This window comes from Phyllobates terribilis, unplaced genomic scaffold, assembly GCF_046119375.1.
Source record: "Phyllobates terribilis strain yellow unplaced genomic scaffold, ASM4611937v1 Scaffold_8__6_contigs__length_399053987, whole genome shotgun sequence".
Classification (NCBI taxonomy): domain Eukaryota; kingdom Metazoa; phylum Chordata; class Amphibia; order Anura; family Dendrobatidae; genus Phyllobates; species Phyllobates terribilis.
In genome coordinates, this window is record NW_027362768.1 from 185,595,671 (window position 1) to 185,615,780 (window position 20,110).

At 38.9% G+C, this 20,110-nt stretch overlaps 1 protein-coding gene across 4 annotated transcripts in view; it reads right to left on the reverse strand.

Annotated features, from left to right (window-relative positions):
• The window catches only part of ERICH3 (glutamate rich 3), a 61,556-nt gene that overhangs the window by 23,962 nt on the left and 17,484 nt on the right, over nucleotides 1-20,110 (reverse strand). For all 4 annotated transcript variants that reach the window (XM_073643903.1, XM_073643902.1, XM_073643904.1 and 1 more), the window contains exons 2-8: nucleotides 14,337-14,430; nucleotides 12,610-12,735; nucleotides 10,054-10,125; nucleotides 8,567-8,692; nucleotides 3,203-3,364; nucleotides 2,654-2,857; nucleotides 1,495-1,675 (exon numbers count right to left, since the gene is read on the reverse strand). In XM_073643903.1, coding sequence (XP_073500004.1) covers nucleotides 1,495-1,675; nucleotides 2,654-2,857; nucleotides 3,203-3,364; nucleotides 8,567-8,692; nucleotides 10,054-10,125; nucleotides 12,610-12,735; nucleotides 14,337-14,430 — 965 coding nt within the window. The remainder of the gene's footprint in view (nucleotides 1-1,494; nucleotides 1,676-2,653; nucleotides 2,858-3,202; nucleotides 3,365-8,566; nucleotides 8,693-10,053; nucleotides 10,126-12,609; nucleotides 12,736-14,336; nucleotides 14,431-20,110) is intronic.

Below are 20,110 nucleotides of genomic sequence, written 5' to 3' on the forward strand. Positions count from 1 at the left end.
GCCTGGACAGCCTTTGAAAGTGTCCTCCCGTGCCGAGGCCAGGCTTGTCCGAAGAGTCAAGGCTAACCCAAGGACAACAAGGAAGGAGCTCCGGGAAGATCTCATGGCAGTGGGGACATTGGTTTCAGTCAATACCATAAGTAACGTACTCCACCGCAATGGTCTCCGTTCCAGACGAGCCCGTAAGGTACCTTTACTTTCAAAGCGTCATGTCAAGGCTCGTCTACAGTTTGCTCATGATCACTTGGAGGACTCTGAGACAGACTGGTTCAAGGTTCTATGGTCTGATGAGACCAAGATCGAGATCTTTGGTGCCAACCACACACGTGATGTTTGGAGACTGGATGGCACTGCATACGACCCCAAGAATACCATCCCTACAGTCAAGCATGGTGGTGGCAGCATCATGCTGTGGGGCTGTTTCTCAGCCAAGGGGCCTGGCCATCTGGTCCGCATCCATGGGAAGATGGAAAGCACGGCCTACCTGGAGATTTTGGCCAAGAACCTCCGCTCCTCCATCAAGGATCTTAAGATGGGTCGTAATTTCATCTTCCAACAAGACAACGACCCAAAGCACACAGCCAAGAAAACCAAGGCCTGGTTCAAGAGGGAAAAAGTCAAGGTGTTGGAGTGGCCTAGTCAGTCTCCTGACCTTAACCCAATTGAAAACTTGTGGAAGGAGCTCAAGAATAAAGTCCACATGAGACACCCAAAGAACCTAGATAACTTGGAGAAGATCTGCATGGAGGAGTGGGCCAAGATAACTCCACAGACCTGTGCCGGCCTGATCAGGTCTTATAAAAGACGATTATTAGCTGTAATTGCAAACAAGGGTTATTCCACAAAATATTAAACATAGGGGTTGTATAATAATTGACCCACACTTTTATGTTTAAAATTTAATAAAATTCAACTGAGCAACATAACTTTTTGGTTTGTAAGATTTATGCTTCTGTTCATAAAACCTACTCTCGTTTGCAGTTTGAAGGCTCTAACTTATTTGCATCTTATCAAACCAGCTAAATCTGCAGGGGGTTGAATACTACTTGTAGGCACTGTATATATATATATATCCCTATATGCCAGTACATTATAGATTAAAAAAAATAAATCTGAAAAGTAAAAAGAAAAATAATGGTGCAAAAACAATTACATTTTTGTAATACACTTTTTCAAATCACTGTCCGACACTAGTAAAGAACATGGACATATCTGTTATAACAACCCGTACGAAATAGCGAACACTTATGGTAATCAGTAAATGGCATGAATAAAAAATGCTTGTTTTCTTATTTGCATAAGACTTTAGTGTCTGTTCACACATAATTGGTTTCATTTTTTTTGTTCTTTGGTAAAAAAAAAATATCTATTGATGCCCTTTTATATATGTGTGTAACGTGTATTAGCATGTGTGTGTATTTTTTATATGTGTGTGTATGTAGGGGGGTCATGTCACAAACACTCCCATGTTTTAGGTCTCTGCTTTCCCCTCACCTTCTTCCAGGAGTTTTCCTTTGAAGACGCAGAGGTTCTCGCCCCCGCAGTGCTGCTGGAAGACTTTTATCTCGTCCTTGTAGTCATCATCTTCGTGTGATAAATGCACGTTTTTTCCCCGGTAAACCATGGTAATCTTCACGTTACTGTGCAAGGACGTTTTATGAAATTTTCCGGTGTCCTAGAGAGAACGGGAAATAAATCAGATGGTTCCACCGATAAATCACCGGGATAGTTGACACCGCAGTATAACAATAACGTGTCACACGCCGGGGGTCTGTCCCAGATCACCGCCTCCGGGGAACTTTAATAATCTTGTTCAGCTCTCGTCATACAATTCTCTTGATTTATTTTTTACATTTTTTTTTTTTTTTTTTATTTAAAGGGGGGCGCGCTGGAAAAACAGCTGCAATGGAGAAAAAGAAGTGGCGGCATTTCAGCTGTGGATTTATTTTCTGTGAGAAGCATCGTATGTTAGGGATGAGCGGACCCGTGGAGCTTCAGGTTCTGGTACCCGACTGAACTTTAATTCCTCATACTTGAATCTGAACCCCCTGGAAATCAAACTTTGGAAATGGAAAATCTCTTTCTCTCTCTCTCTCACCTGGACTCCCCCCGAACTGTAAAACAGACTTCCGGGAGAAGTCCGTGCTCAGATTTCAGCACCGGACACTTCGGTAACAACCCTGAACTTCACAATTCGGGTTCGCTCATCTCTAATCATATGTTATGGGATTTCTGTGTAATGCAAGTGTCAAATGGGCATGGAGGTTCTTGTAATGCCTAGTGCGGAGCATGACAAAAAAGTGGGAATCCCTGCCTCACGCCTTGCTCCCTCATGCCCTAATAAAAGAATAGCACGAAGGGTTAACTGGCGAAAAAAATAAAAAAAAACATCCCACCATTGTTGCTCAGGTTTAATTTTAAGAAAAAAATAGAGAGAAATATTGGAGAGGCCGTCCTCTGTCTAACCACTTAAGTCACAATTGACCAAAGCATCTAAGGGGTTAAGCTGCAGCAATCGATCGATCGTCAGGCCACTCGGTACTTCAGCCCCCCAATGTGCCGGGAGGGGCCAACATGTCTTTTATAGGGTCAGAGCAGCATTTCCTCTACATGGAGATGAGGTTCCTGCGTTCTTCTTTAATTTTCTTCTCACCTTTGCAGGGGCGTCAGGTCCATCTTGGGTGGTGGTGGGCCGGTATCGCCTCCTTCTGGAGGTTGAGCTCATTGTCAGTTTAGGGTGCTTTTGGGGCGGTGGCGGAACCGGCGTCACAAAATTATTAATGATAGGAAGCCGATAAGGTGATATACCGGCGGTGTGCTCGGTGCTCTGCAGGATCCTCAGGATCTCCTTGTCTGTCTGCAAAAATCAAGAAAAAAAAAAAAACAGCTAAAGAATATTCAGTATCTATCAGCAAGTTGCTGTTGATGGATCTGCTTCCCTACATTATGTTAATTGACTATTAGATATCTAATATAAAGTCGTCTATATAGTATCTCTCTCTTACTTCAATCTACTCAGTACTGTAGGCTCGGACTGGCCCCATGGGGAACAGGTGAATTCCCGGGTGGGCCCCCCCAGAAGATCAGTGCTTGGCACATCCCCGGCCAATAATATTTGCATGTAGCTGAGATCACTGTTACTGAGCCCATGATTCCCTATCATCTATCCATTTATCTAATACCTATCTCATATTTATCTCACCGTACGGGCGCAGCGTTCATCGTCCTCATCAGCCGAGTGTTTCTGCCGGGCAGCTGTGGACATTTTGGGCACGTTACCAGAAGATGAGTTCACCGGCAGCGGCTGGAGACGGGCGGGACGCTGCATATTACCGGGGGCGGTGTTTGGACGAAGAGATGAAGACTTTATAATTGCGAAGAAAGAATGAATTATTGTTATTTATTACACACATTCAGCATTAATACGTAATGTAGGATTTTTTTTTCATATATGTGCAAAATGTTTGCAACCAACATATATCCCATTCTGACCACTAAGAGGCCCGGGAAGAGAACGACTTTTTCTGATTCTTAATAAAAAATATCATAGAAATTTATAAAAAAAATAATAATGAAAAAAATAATTATAAAATGATAATAATTAGAAGGTGGTCCCTGGGGCCGGGGCTGAGCTCTGTTATATTGCTGTATAGTATCCGGCAGCACAGATCGCTTCCCAGCACATTATAGCGGTTGGTTGAGGAAGTGAATATTTGTCAGCGGTGTTATTATATAATGTTTATTATATAAGGAGGAGTAATCGCCGGATTGACATTGTGCAATTATTACTATTATGTTGCGGACTCGTCACGGTTCGTTCCCTTTCTGAGCAGTCAATATTTATTTGGGTATTGTTGTGAATGTGATCAGGCCGAGGTCAGAGGAATTATAATGTATCAGAGGCCGGAACACGGAGATTGTTGCTGTTTGTGAAGCTTTTTATCGTCGCGCTCTGATGGGAGTAATCAAAAACGATAATAAACTGGTGCGGACTGTCTCCAACCTCCGCTGCTGCACAACCAGCGCCAGGGACGGAGAATTCCAATAGTCTGGCACGAGAAGCAATGGATCTGCTCGCAAGTCACATGGAGACATCAGAAGAAAGAGCAGAGTTAATGTTGAGGTCATGCACACAGTGGTACAACATAAGGCCGTCATAGGGCGCCCACCGAGGAGCACGGGGCCTTACTATAGCATTCTGCTTTCACAGGCATGCCATGTTATGGAAGGTAGTGGTAATATAGAGCCTCAATGGCAGCACTCACACCATGGATACAAGCAGCACAAGAGATTGATAATGCCGCACATATGCTAGTCATGAGCGTGATAATGTCGTCGCATATATACTAGTCATGAGATTGATACATGCCGCATATATACTAGTCATGAGCTTGATACATGCCGCAGATATACTAGTCATGAGCGTGATAATGCCGCACATATACTAGTCATGAGCTTGATAATGCCGCACATATACTAGTCATGAGCGTGATAATGCCACATATATACTAGTCATGAGCGTGATAATGCCGCACATATACTAGTCATGAGCTTGATACATGCCGCATATATACTAGTCATGAGCTTGATAATGCTGCACATATACTAGTCATGAGCTTGATAATGCCGCGTATATACTAGTCATGAGCTTGATAATGCTGCACATATACTAGTCATGAGCGTGATAATGCCGCATATATACTAGTCATGAGATTGATAATGCTGCATATATACTAGTCATGAGCTTGATACATGCCGCACATATACTAGTCATGAGCGTGATAATGCCGCACATATACTAGTCATGAGCTTGATACATGCCGCATATATACTAGTCATGAGCTTGATAATGCTGCACATATACTAGTCATGAGCTTGATAATGCCGCGTATATACTAGTCATGAGCTTGATAATGCTGCACATATACTAGTCATGAGCGTGATAATGCCGCATATATACTAGTCATGAGCGTGATAATGCTGCATATATACTAGTCATGAGCTTGATACATGCCGCACATATACTAGTCATGAGCGTGATAATGCCGCACATATACTAGTCATGAGCTTGATAATGCCGCATATATACTAGTCATGAGCTTGATAATGGCGCACATATACTAGTCATGAGCGTGATAATGCCGCATATATACTAGTCATGAACTTGATACATGCCGCATATATACTAGTCATGAGCTTGATAATGCCGCATATATACTAGTCATGAGCTTGATAATGCCGCATATATACTAGTCATGAACTTGATACATGCCGCATATATACTAGTCATGAGCTTGATAATGCCGCATATATACTAGTCATGAGCTTGATAATGCCGCATATATACTAGTCATGAGCATGATAATGGTGCACATATACTAGTCATGAGCTTGATAATGCCGCGTATATACTAGTCATGAGCTTGATAATGCTGCACATATACTAGTCATGAGCTTGATAATGCCACACATATACTAGTCATGAGCTTGATAATGCCGCATATATACTAGTCATGAGCGTGATAATGCCACACATATACTAGTCATGAGCTTGATAATGCCGCATATATACTAGTCATGAGCTTGATAATGCCGCATATATACTAGTCATGAGCTTGATAATGCCGCACATATACTAGTCATGAGCTTGATAATGCTGCACATATACTAGTCATGAGCTTGATAATGCTGCACATATACTAGTCATGAGCTTGATAATGCCGCACATATACTAGTCATGAGCGTGATAATGCTGCACATATACTAGTCATGAGCTTGATAATGCCGCACATATACTAGTCATGAGCTTGATAATGCCGCACATATACTAGTCATGAGCGTGATAATGCTGCACATATACTAGTCATGAGCTTGATAATGCCGCATATATACTAGTCATGAGCTTGATAATTCCGCACATATACTAGTCATGAGCTTGATAATGCCGCACATATACTAGTCATGAGCGTGATAATGCCGCACATATACTAGTCATGAGCGTGATAATGCCGCACAGATACTAGTCATGAGCGTGATAATGCCGCACATATACTAGTCATGAGCGTGATAATGCCGCACAGATACTAGTCATGAGCTTGATAATGTCGCATATATACTAGTCATGAGCTTGATAATGCCGCACATATACTAGTCATGAGCTTGATAATGCCGCATATATACTAGTCATGAGCTTGATAATGCCGCACATATACTAGTCATGAGCTTGATAATGCTGCACATATACTAGTCATGAGCTTGATAATGCCGCACATATACTAGTCATGAGCGTGATAATGCCGCACATATACTAGTCATGAGCTTGATAATGCCGCACATATACTAGTCATGAGCTTGATAATGCCGCACATATACTAGTCATGAGCGTGATAATGCTGCACATATACTAGTCATGAGCTTGATAATGCCGCATATATACTAGTCATGAGCTTGATAATTCCGCACATATACTAGTCATGAGCTTGATAATGCCGCACATATACTAGTCATGAGCGTGATAATGCCACACATATACTAGTCATGAGCGTGATAATGCCGCACAGATACTAGTCATGAGCTTGATAATGTCGCATATATACTAGTCATGAGCTTGATAATGCCGCACATATACTAGTCATGAGCTTGATAATGCCGCATATATACTAGTCATGAGCTTGATAATGTCGCATATATACTAGTCATGAGCTTGATAATGCCGCACATATACTAGTCATGAGCGTGATAATGCCGCACATATACTAGTCATGAGCTTGATAATGGCGCACATATACTAGTCATGAGATAGATAATGGCGCACATGCAACATTAATACACTATGTGCAGAATTATTAGGCAAGTTGTATTTTAGAGGATTATTTTTATTGTTGATCAACAACTATGTTCTCAATCAACCCAAAAGACTCATAAATATCCAAGCTTAATATTTTTGGAAGTTGGAGTGGTTTTTTTTAGATATGGCTATCTTATGAGGATATCTGTTTGTGCAGGTAACTATTACTGTCCCGAATTATTAGGCAACTTAATAAAAACCAAATATAATTCCATCTCACTTATTTATTTTCAGCAGGTAAACCAATATCAGTGCACAAAATTTAGAAATAAACATTTCTAACATGCAAAAACCAAAAAACCAAAATAATTAGTGATGAATATAGCCACCTTTCTTTCTGATGACACACAGCAGCCTCCATCCATAGATTCTGTCAGTTGCTTGATCTGTTTTCGATCAACATTGCGTGCAGAGGCCACCACAGCCTCCCAGACACTGCTCCGAGAGGTGTACTGTTTTCCCTCCCTGTAGATCTCACATTTTATGATGGACCACAGATTCTCTATGGGGCTCAGATCAGATGAACAAGGGGGCCATGTCATTATTTTTTTTTCTTTTAGACCTTTACTGGCCAGCCACGCTGTGGAGTAGTTGGATGCATGTGATGGCGCATTGTCCTGCATTAAAATCATGTTTTTCTTGAACGATACCGACTTCTTCCTGTACCACTGCTTGAAGGAGTTGTCTTCCAGAAACTGGCAGTAGGTCTGGGAGTTGAGCTTCACTCCATCCTCAACCCAAAAAGGTCCTACAAGTTCATCTTTGATGATACCTGCCCATACCAGTACCCCACCTCCACCTTGCTGGTGTCTGAGTCGGAGCGGAGCTCTCTGCCCTTCACTGATCCAGCCTCTGGCCCATCCATCTGGCCCATCAAGAGCCACTCTCATTTCATCAGTCCATAAAACCTTTGAAAAATCAGTCTTAAGATGTTTCTTGGCCCATTCTTGACGTTTTATCTTATGTTTCTTGTTCATAGGTGGTCGTTTTTCAGCCTTCCTTACCTTGGCCATGTCCCTGAGTATCGCACACCTTGTGCTTTTTGATACTCCAGTAACGTTGCAGCTCTGAAATATGGCAAAACTGGTGGCGAATGGCATCTTGGCAGCTTCACGTTTGATTTTCCTCAATTCATGGGCAGTTATTTTGCGCCTTTTTTAGCCAACACGCTTCTTGCGACCCTGTTGGCTATTTGCCATGAAACGCTTGATTGTTCGGTGATCACGCTTCAAAACGTTGGAAATTTCCAGACTGCTGCCTCCCTCTGCAAGACATCTCACAATTTTGGACTTTTCAGAGCCCGTCAAATCTCTCTTCTGACCCATTTTGCCAAAGGAAAGGAAGTTGCCTAATAATTAAGCCCACCTTATATAGGGTGTTGATGTCATTAGTCAACACCCCTCCTCATTACAGAGATGCACAGCACCAGATTTACTTCATTGGTAGTTGGCTCTCAAGACTATGCAGCTTGGAGTAGGACGACATGGATAAAAAGTATCATGTGATCAAAATACGCATTTGCCTAATAATTCTGCACACAGTGTATATTGGATATATAATGCCACATAAGCACCATCATCTTGAATACTGACCATTCACATGCATCACTCATAATGAACACATCCCAAATACTGACCGCTCACACAGACCCGGGGGAAGATCTGCTGAGTGCGGACACTGCACTGATGATCACCTGTTTTATATTCATATTTTCACTTACAGATTCAGAGGAATCAGAACGTTCATGATTCCGCAGACGTCTGTTGGTGCCACTTTTAGGCCCCGTAGGAGGGCGAGGGGAGAAGACTGGGAAGGTTTCTCCTTCAGGCCTTTTGGAATGATCCACCTGTAACAGAAATGTAACATTGATATCTGCTCAGAAAAAGTTGTCAATGAAAACTGCAACTTTTTGGTTTATGCATGGCAAGAGCGACCCCTAGTGGAAGTATGGGGGATTACCTGTTATGTGACCACACACTACAGACAAGCAGGGAGCAGAACAAGACATTTTAGATGAAAACTGTTCCTTGGCATGTTTTATGTGTATGAAGACATTTCCTATTATTCTACAGACGCTGCTATTGGTTCATAATCACATCATAAAATTGTTCCTTTCTTTACTAAAGATTATAGAGGCGGCTCAGATAGTTGTTATGGGCGGAAGGGGAATAAAAATAACCCCTAATCCATAATCTCTGCAATGTTAGGGACTGATATAAGGATGGAGACGATTCAACACCCATGGAATACTACAACTACAACATGAACTTAATATTTTGCTATGTAAAAAACAACAACAAAGTAACAGGACACTTTGGGAGACTGCAAAAATCTCATTTTTTTTACAGGTGAAAAAATGAAAAATTGAGCTTACATCCTTAGGCCACGGCCCCACTATCAGTATTCGGTCAGTATTTTTTCTCAGCAGTGGGAGACAAAACCAGGTGAGGAACAATCAGAGAAAAGGTAGAATAGAAACAAGTCACCAATTCTGTATTTATCACCCACTCCTGGTTTTGTCTCCCATTCCTGAGAAAAAATACTGACCGAATACTGACCAAATACTGATAGTGGGGCCGTTGCCTTATACTGAAACTTACAACTGGTTAACAAAAAGTCACCGTGAAGCTCTAAACAAAGCACCATGCTCCTGTTCTCTGCCACCAATGGACTGCATCTATGGGGGGCTGGTTACTCCAGTTTTTGGTGTAAACAAAGCCACAAATATCATATGTTGCGATACTTCTAGCAAAAAAAAAAAGTTGCAAATTGCACATTTTCCATTTCTGCACAATGCTTGACAAAAGTTGGAAAAGTGGCTATGGAGTACCGGGACTGTATGTGGCCAACAACTTTTAAGCTTTTATTAAACTTTTAACCAGAAAATGATGCTATTTTTTGTCACAAAGCTGCAGCTGCTTATAAAGGGAATCTGTCATCAGGTTTTTCTCATGTAATCATGTTGGAGGTGACAACTTGATTCCAGCAATGTGTCACTTACTGGGCTATGTGTTTTATCAGCAGGAGATAATCACTACAGGATTAGGTGTCTTGTGCCTCCTAGTCCTTTGTCTCTATGTATCCGCACCCCCACCACTGATTGGCAGCGGTGTATATCTATTATTGCATGGGACTGCAAGAGATCCCGCTGGTAAATTACATCCTCTTGGAAGGTCATACAATTCAGGGTATAAAACAGATTATTACCTTAAGTCTTTGCACTCGTTCTTTCCTGGCGAATGTTTCCAGTTTTCTCTTTATGTCAATCTGGTGACGTCGCTTGGAAGCAAAAAAGATATAAAATAATGTCAGCTTAACTGGTGTATCAAAAATCTTTACCTAGGTGAAAATTTGTGACAGAAATCGTTTTGCAAATCACATGCAATACCACTTTGAACCACCAGTGGCAGCAAGAAACAAGGATGCAACATTGATCGGATTCGATCTGTACAATGCGGTATCTTCACGACGCAGCCCCTCCCAGACATTATTAACCCATTGTTGTAATCAGTATCTTCAGCTCTATAAAGTCTGTTTATGTGGAATACAATCGCTGCAACTCCTTTAAATTCCCTTATGAATAATTTTACAAAAGTTCTAAGTGTCGAATTATCTTGAGCTCTAAATCAGGTGTAGCGAGATCGAAGTGGAGCGATGGTTTCCACCAATGTATTATTCACTACGGTCCAATAATAGGTGTTTGGAGGACGCTCAGATCCTATTTAAGGGAAGAACAAACACTCAATGACGGACGTGATAATGATGCTTCTGCCTGGTCGCTCGCTGACGGTGGAGTAAAGTTACGCTTCATTCCTGTCTCACATCACAAAGTTTCGTGTCCGAGGATGAGGAACGTAACAGGCTGCAGATAGTGATATCCGGGCTTCTATAGTAAACTGCGTGCGGCTGATAGCATGGCTCCGACTAGTAAATACCATCCCTGTACTTGTAGGCTACTGTGACATATGTATTTATTGTACGTATATGGCTCCATTGTATTGCAAAGTGCTGTCCAGACATCATCATCACGGTCCCCATTGGGGCTCACAATCTACATTCCTTATCTGTATGTGTGGGAGGAAACCGGAGAACCCGGAGGAAACCCACGCAAACACGGGGAGAACATACAAACTCCTTGCAGATGTTGTGTTTGGTGGGATTTCATCCCAGGACCCCAGCGCTGTACAGTTACCATGCTGCCATACGAGACATGTGTCTTGGGGGCATAACGTAAAGCTCCTGGACACCCGTACAAAATCTGGAACAGGCGTCCCATCAATATGTAACATTTACAATACTGGTAGCGTTTTAAAGGAGTATTCCCATCTGTGCCCACCCCTGTTGGCATGGACTCCCGAGGTGAGGAATCAGCAAAGATCGCTGTGCTAATCTGTTTCCGCAACTGACATTCATTTCTATGGGAGTTACACAAACAGAGCTTACTAAACCTCGACTCTGGTGGACGGGACCTAGAAGTAGTTATTTCTCTCAGCCATGAAAAACAGAGATGGAAATAACCCTTTGAGTCTCCTGGTGCAACGTGCAACTGATACCTGTGCACCGTCTATGGCCAGAGGTGGAAACAGACAGAAGAGGTCCCGGGGCGAGGACATTATATAGGCCCTTTACAGTCCAGAAGATCCTCAGAAAGCACAATTCCTCCTGATTTGGTGGTGGAGTGGGACCTTGGACTCCTGCGCATATGCACATGTTGCATCAATGGCATGGCCGCCCTTACCTATAGCTACGTCTCTGTGTATAGGCATGGAGACGCAGGGACCTGTGGAAGACCGAAAGCAGAATCATATCTAGGATCGATCGATCCTATCTGAAGAGCAGGCAAGCAGAGATGACACCCTGGAGGGATTGTACAGCGACAGAGAACCCCCGTGGAGTGAGTGAGGGGGCAACGGCTAGACTTCCTAAAGGGACCAGAATTCACCATCATTGGGACCACACTGCTGCCACCATGGCTGGTACCTCCTGCTAGATACATCACTGTGTGCCACACTCAGTAAACGCTACAGACACCTCTCGCGGGGACCTTTATTCACCTTCAATATTGGCTCTAAAGTGTCCCCCTTTAAACAGAGCGATGGTCACATTTCTGCTCCATCCCTTGTTTACGAGACTGTCGGAGATTGCCGAACATGCGCAGCCATTGCTCCAGTCATACCTCCATTTTTGGGATCGGTGGGACCCCCAGTGGTCTGCGAGTTATCACCTATCCTTTGGTTAAGTTGGAGCAACCCCTCTAAGGCTCTGCTCACAATTCCATTGAGACATTGCATGTGCTCTGATTTAGGAGCAGACAAAAGGAATAAGTGACTTTTTTGTATCAGCGATGCAGTCGGGAGCAGAGGGGCCACATTGATTATTATGGGGTCCGTCCATGGTCCGTCTTTTAGAATAGAAGAAAAAGTTCTGAATACAAGATTTTTTCTTGGTTTATAAAAAAAGTTCGAAAGTTTTTTCAGCCGAGCTGACATGTTGATCGGGGAATTGGGAAGATTTCCTTGTGGGTTTGGCCTGCCATGATGATATGTCTGAGCGACAGATCTAAGGATTTCCTAATCTATACTGGAGGATTGCAATCCAGCAGAGAAACTGCCTCGGTGAGACTCGCCATAGAGGAAAGCGTTCTGTATGGAGGTGTTGGATGAGGAGGTGCATTTGGTGCTTGCAAAGTGGAAACAAGCACATGAATGGGCCAGAGACATGGCTGCTATGGGACTAACTCCCGGGAGAGGGTGAGGTGCTTACCTCCAGATCCAGGACCTTGTGAAATATCGCCTGGGCCAGACATTCCCTGATGTATTTCTGATGGTCTCGTCTCATGGCATTGATCCTGAATTCCTTGTCCGTCAGTATTCTCCCGCTTCTTGTGATCTGGAATATAATAAGCAACAATTATAGAATTCTCGTTTTTGGGTATGTGATTGACGTAAGTGAATCCTATCGACACAGATTAATGTAGAGATCTCATACTCATCAGCTGAAATCTGGTCTCCTTAACCTGCCTAAAGTATTGACTACATCATTATGATCCCCCCCGGCTCTGCCGCTTTCTATCTTGTGCCCCTTTTAATCAGATTGACCTTCCATTGCGGTAAACTTTACTTGTGACTCCTGTTGGAGGTGCTATGACACATTTTCGGAGAGCCAGAGAGTGGCAAAGTCCATAAACTACAAGAATGACTACAACCCCCACAAGAAAGAAAAGAGAAAATAACGTTTTATAATAATCTAATTAGTGAGGAAGATCCCAGCAGGGCATTACCCAAAGTAATCTAATTAGGAAAGAAGGCCCCAGCAGGGCACTACCTAGATATTATAGTAATCTTATTAAGGAGGAAGATCCCAGCAGGGCACTACCTAGATATTAAAGTAATCTAAATAGGGAGAAAGATCCCAGCAGGGCACTACCTAGATATTATAGTAATCTAAATAGGGAGGAAGATCCCAGAAGGGCACTACCTAGATAATATAGTAATCTTATTAAGGAGGAAGATCCCAGCAGGGCACTAACAAAAGTAATCTAATTAGGGAAGAAGGTCCCAGCAGGGCACTATCTAGATATTATAGTAATAATCATATTAAGGATGAAGATCCCAGCAGGGCACTAACTAAAGTAATCTAATTAGGGAAGAAGGTCCTAGAAGGGCACTACCTAGATATTATAGTAATCTAAAGAGGAAGGAAGATCCCAGCAGGGCACTACCTAGATATTATAGTAATAAAATTAGAGAAGAAGATCCCAGCAGGGCACTACCTAGATATTATAGTAATAAAATTAGAGAAGAAGATCCCAGCAGGGCACTACCTAGATATTATAGTAATAAAATTAGAGAAGAAGATCCCAGCAGGGCACTACCTAGATATTTTAGTAATAAAATTAGAGAAGAAGATCCCAGCATGGCACTACCTAGATATTTTAGGAATAAAATTAGAGAAGAAGATCCCAGCAGGGCACTACCTAGATATTATAGTAATCAAAGTCAGAGCACTAACTAAAGTAATCTAATTAGGGAAGAAGGTCCTAGAAGGGCACTACCTAGATATTATAGTAATCTAAAGAGGAAGGAAGATCCCAGCAGGGCACTACCTAGATATAATAGTAATAAAATTAGAGAAGCAGATCCCAGCAGGGCACTACCTAGATATTGTACTACTAAAAAGTTTCACAGAAATCTGTAGAATTGTCAAATCCACCAATTTCAGCATGACCATCAATCACATGTGTATGCCATTGACAGATGTCAGAATGGATCACTATACTCTGCATATAGACCAAGAGCTTTTCTCTGTGTACACAAAAAGCAAGAACTTATATATCTTATGAATTGTATCAAACTGAGTATTTTCTCAGGGTAACATTGTAATAACTGTTATATTATATCATTCTTCTGGATTCCAGCATGTCATTAATAATTAGGCTATTTCATTTTTTTTAATTAATTCTCAAATTTTAGTACATAAAGGTCTCTTACCAGTCCAGCTCTCTGAAGGTGTTTCCTTATCCTGGTATTGTTAAAATATCCTGTTAGATGTTTGTCTGTAAGGCTGTTATAACCGGACAAAGGTCTGTAATGCAAAGATAGAAAGAATATAAAGAGATGAAAAGCACAAATCACTAAATCAAAGGAGCAGTATTATAGTAGTTATATTCCTGTATATAGGGGCAGTATTATAGTATTTATATTCTTGTACATAGGGCCAGTATTATAGTAGTTATATTCTTGTACATAGGGGGCAGTATTATAGTAGTTATATTCTTGTACATAGGGGCAGTATTATAGTAGTTATATTCTTGTACATAGGGGCAGTATTATAGTATTTATATTCTTGTACATAGGGGCAGTATTATAGTATTGATATTCTTGTACATAGGGGGCAGTATTATAGTAGTTATATTATTGTACATAGGGGCAGTATTATAGTAGTTATATTCTTGTACATAGGGGGCAGTGTTATAGTAGTTATATTCTTGTACATAGGGGCAGTATTATAGTAGTTATATTCTTGTACATAGGGGGCAGTGTTATAGTAGTTATATTCTTGTACATAGGGGGCAGTATTATAGTAGTTATATTCTTGTACATAGGGGGCAGTATTATAGTAGTTATATTCTTGTACATAGGGGGCAGTATTATAGTAGTTATATTCTTGTACATAGGAGCAGTATTATAATAGTTATATTCTTGTACATAGGGGGCAGTATTATAGTAGTTATATTCTTCTACATAGGGGCAGTATTATAGTAGTTATATTCTTGTACATAGGGGCAGTATTATAGTAGTTATATTCTTGTACATAGGAGCAGTATCATAGTAGTTATATTCTTGTACATAGGAGCAGTATTATAGTAGTTATATTCTTGTATATAGGGGCAGTATTACAGTAGTTATATTCTTGTACATAGGGGGCAGTATTATAGTAGTTATATTCTTGTACATAGGAGCAGTATTATAGTAGTTATATTCTTGTACATAGGAGCAGTATTATAGTAGTTATATTCTTGTACATAGGAGCAGTATTATAGTAGTTATATTCTTATACATAAGGGGCAGTATTATAGTAGTTATACTCTTGTACATAGAAGCAGTATTATAATAGTTATATTCTTGTACATAGGGGCAGTATTATAGTAGTTATATTCTTGTACATAGGAGCAGTATTATAGTAGTTATATTCTTGTACATAGGGGGCAGTATTATAGTAGTTATATTCTTCTACATAGGGGCAGTATTACAGTAGTTAAATTCTTGTACATAGGAGCAGTATTATAGTAGTTATATTCTTGTACATAGGAGCAGTATTATAGTAGTTATATTCTTGTACATAGGAGCAGTATTATAGTAGTTATATTCTTGTACATAGGAGCAGTATTATAGTAGTTATATTCTTGTATATAGAAGCAGTATTATAGTAGTTATATTCTTGTATATAGGGGCAGTATTACAGTAGTTAAATTCTTGTACATAGGGGGCAGTATTATAGTAGTTATATTCTTGTACATAGCAGTATTATAGTAGTTATATTCTTGTACATAGGAGCAGTATTATAGTAGTTATATTCTTGTACATAGGAGCAGTATTATAGTAGTTATATTCTTATACATAGGGGGCAGTATTATAGTAGTTATACTCTTGTACATAGAAGCAGTATTATAATAGTTATATTCTTGTACATAGGGGCAGTATTATAGTAGTTATATTCTTGTACATAGGAGCAGTATTATAGTAGTTATATTCTTGTACATAGGAGCAGTATTATAGTAGTTATATTCTTGTACATAGGAGCAGTATTATAGTAGTTATATTCTTATACATAGGGGGCAGTATTATAGTAGTTATACTCTTGTACATAGAAGCAGTATTATAATAGTTATATTCTTATACATAGGGGGCAGTATTATAGTAGTTATACTCTTGTACATAGAAGCAGTATTATAGTAGTTATATTCTTGTACATAGGGGACAGTATTATAGTAGTTATATTCTTGTACATAGGGGGCAGTATTATAGGAGTTATATCTTTGTACATAGGGGGCAGTATTATAGTAGTTATATTCTTGTACATAGGGAGCAGTATTATAGTAGTTATATTCTTGTACATAGGAGCAGTATTATAGTAGTTATATTCTTGTACATCGGTCAGTATTATAGTAGTTATATTGTTGTACATAGGGGGCAGTATTATAGTAATTATATTATTGTACATAGGAGCAGTATTATAGTAGTTATATTCTTGTACATAGGGAGCAGTATTATAGTAGTTATATTCTTGTACATAGGGAGCAGTATTATAGTAGTTATATTCTTGTACATAGGAGGCAGTATTATAGTAGTTATATTCTTGTACATAGGGGGCAGTATTATAGTAGTTACATTCTTGTACATAGGGGGCAGTATTATAGTAGTTATATTCTTGTACATAGGAGCAGTATTATAGTAGTTATATTCTTGTACATAGGGGCAGTATTATAGTAGTTATATTCTTGTACATAGGAGCAGTATTATAGTAGTTATATTCTTGTACATAGGAGCAGTATTATAGTAGTTATATTCTTGTACATAGGGGGCAGTATTATAGTAGTTATATTCTTCTACATAGGGGCAGTATTATAGTAGTTATATTCTTGCATATAGGGGCAGTATTACAGTAGTTAAATTCTTGTACATAGGGGGCAGTATTATAGTAGATATATTCTTGTACATAGCAGTATTATAGTAGTTATATTCTTGTACATAGGAGCAGTATTATAGTAGTTATATTCTTGTACATAGGAGCAGTATTATAGTAGTTATACTCTTGTACATAGAAGCAGTATTATAGTAGTTATATTCTTGTACATAGGAGCGGTATTATAGTAGTTATATTCTTGTACATAGGGGCAGTATTATAGTAGTTATATTCTTGTACATAGGAGCAGTATTATAGTAGTTATATTCTTGTACATAGGAGCAGTATTATAGTAGTTATATTCTTGTACATAGGAGCAGTATTATAGTAGTTATATTCTTATACATAGGGGGCAGTATTATAGTAGTTGTACTCTTGTACATAGAAGCAGTATTATAATAGTTATATTCTTATACATAGGGGGCAGTATTATAGTAGTTATACTCTTGTACATAGAAGCAGTATTATAGTAGTTATATTCTTGTACATAGGGGACAGTATTATAGTAGTTATATTCCTGTACATAGGGGGCAGTATTATAGGAGTTATATCTTTGTACATAGGGGGCAGTATTATAGTAGTTATATTCTTGCACATAGGGAGCAGTATTATAGTAGTTATATTCTTGTACATAGGAGCAGTATTACAGTAGTTATATTCTTGTACATCGGCCAGTATTATAGTAGTTATATTGTTGTACATAGGGGGCAGTATTATAGTAATTATATTATTGTACATAGGAGCAGTATTATAGTAGTTATATTCTTGTACATAGGGAGCAGTATTATAGTAGTTATATTCTTGTACATAGGGAGCAGTATTATAGTAGTTATATTCTTGTACATAGGAGGCAGTATTATAGTAGTTATATTCTTGTACATAGGGGGCAGTATTATAGTAGTTATATTCTTGTACATAGGAGCAGTATTATAGTAGTTATATTTTGTACATAGGGGCAGTATTATAGTAGTTATATTCTTGTACATAGGGGGCAGTATTATAGTAGTTATATTCTTGTACACAGGGGGCAGTATTATAGTAGTTATATTCTTGTACATAGGAGCAGTATTATAGTAGTTATATTCTTGTACATAGGAGCAGTATTATAGTAGCTATATTCTTGTACATAGGGGGCAGTATTATAGTAGTTATATTCTTCTACATAGGGGCAGTATTATAGTAGTTATATTCTTGTATATAGGGGCAGTATTACAGTAGTTAAATTCTTGTACATAGGGGGCAGTATTATAGTAGATATATTCTTGTACATAGCAGTATTATAGTAGTTATATTCTTGTACATAGGAGCAGTATTATAGTAGTTATATTCTTGTACATAGGAGCAGTATTATAGTAGTTATACTCTTGTACATAGAAGCAGTATTATAATAGTTATATTCTTGTACATAGGGGCAGTATTATAGTAGTTATATTCTTGTACATAGGAGCAGTATTATAGTAGTTATATTCTTGTACATAGGAGCAGTATTATAGTAGTTATATTCTTGTACATAGGAGCAGTATTATAGTAGTTATATTCTTATACATAGGGGGCAGTATTATAGTAGTTGTACTCTTGTACATAGAAGCAGTATTATAATAGTTATATTCTTATACATAGGGGGCAGTATTATAGTAGTTATACTCTTGTACATAGAAGCAGTATTATAGTAGTTATATTCTTGTACATAGGGGACAGTATTATAGTAGTTATATTCTTGTACATAGGGGGCAGTATTATAGGAGTTATATCTTTGTACATAGGGGGCAGTATTATAGTAGTTATATTCTTGCACATAGGGAGCAGTATTATAGTAGTTATATTCTTGTACATAGGAGCAGTATTATAGTAGTTATATTCTTGTACATCGGCCAGTATTATAGTAGTTATATTGTTGTACATAGGGGGCAGTATTATAGTAATTATATTATTGTACATAGGAGCAGTATTATAGTAGTTATATTCTTGTACATAGGGAGCAGTATTATAGTAGTTATATTCTTGTACATAGGGAGCAGTATTATAGTAGTTATATTCTTGTACATAGGAGGCAGTATTATAGTAGTTATATTCTTGTACATAGGGGGCAGTATTATAGTAGTTATATTCTTGTACATAGGAGCAGTATTATAGTAGTTATAATTTGTACATAGGGGCAGTATTATAGTAGTTATATTCTTGTACATAGGGGGCAGTATTATAGTAGTTATATTCTTGTACACAGGGGGCAGTATTATAGTAGTTATATTCTTGTACATAGGAGCAGTATTATAGTAGTTATATTCTTGTACATAGGAGCAGTATTATAGTAGCTATATTCGTGTACACAGGAGCAGTATTATAGTAGTTATATTCTTGTACATAGGGGGCAGTATTATAGTAGTTATATTCTTGTACATAGAGAGCAGTATTATAGTAGTTATATTCTTGTACATAGGAGCAGTATTATAGTAGTTATATTCATGTACATAGGAGCAGTATTATAGTAGTTATATTCTTGTACACACGGGGCAGTATTATAGTAGTTATATTCTTGTACATAGAGAGCAGTATTATAGTAGTTATATTCTTGTACATAGGAGCAGTATTATAGTAGTTATATTCTTGTACATAGGGGGCAGTATTATAGTAGTTATATTCTTATACATAGCGGCAGTATTATAGTAGTTATATTCATGTACATAGGAGCAATATTATAGTAGTTATATTCTTGTACATAGGGGGCAGTATTATAGTAGTTATATTCTTGTACATAGGAGCAGTATTATAGTAGTTATATTCTTGTACATAGCGGCAGTATTATAGTAGTTATATTCTTGTACATAGGAGCAGTATTATAGTAGTTATATTCTTGTACATAGGGGCAGTATTATAGTAGTTATATTCTTGTACATAGGAGGCAGTATTATAGTAGTTATATTCTTGTACATAGGGAGCAGTATTATAGTAGTTATATTCTTGTATATAGGGGGCAGTATTATAGTAGTTATATTCTTGTACATAGGGGGCAGTATTATAGTAGTTATATTCTTGTATATAGGAGCTGTTTTATAGTAGTTATATTCTTGTACATAGGGGG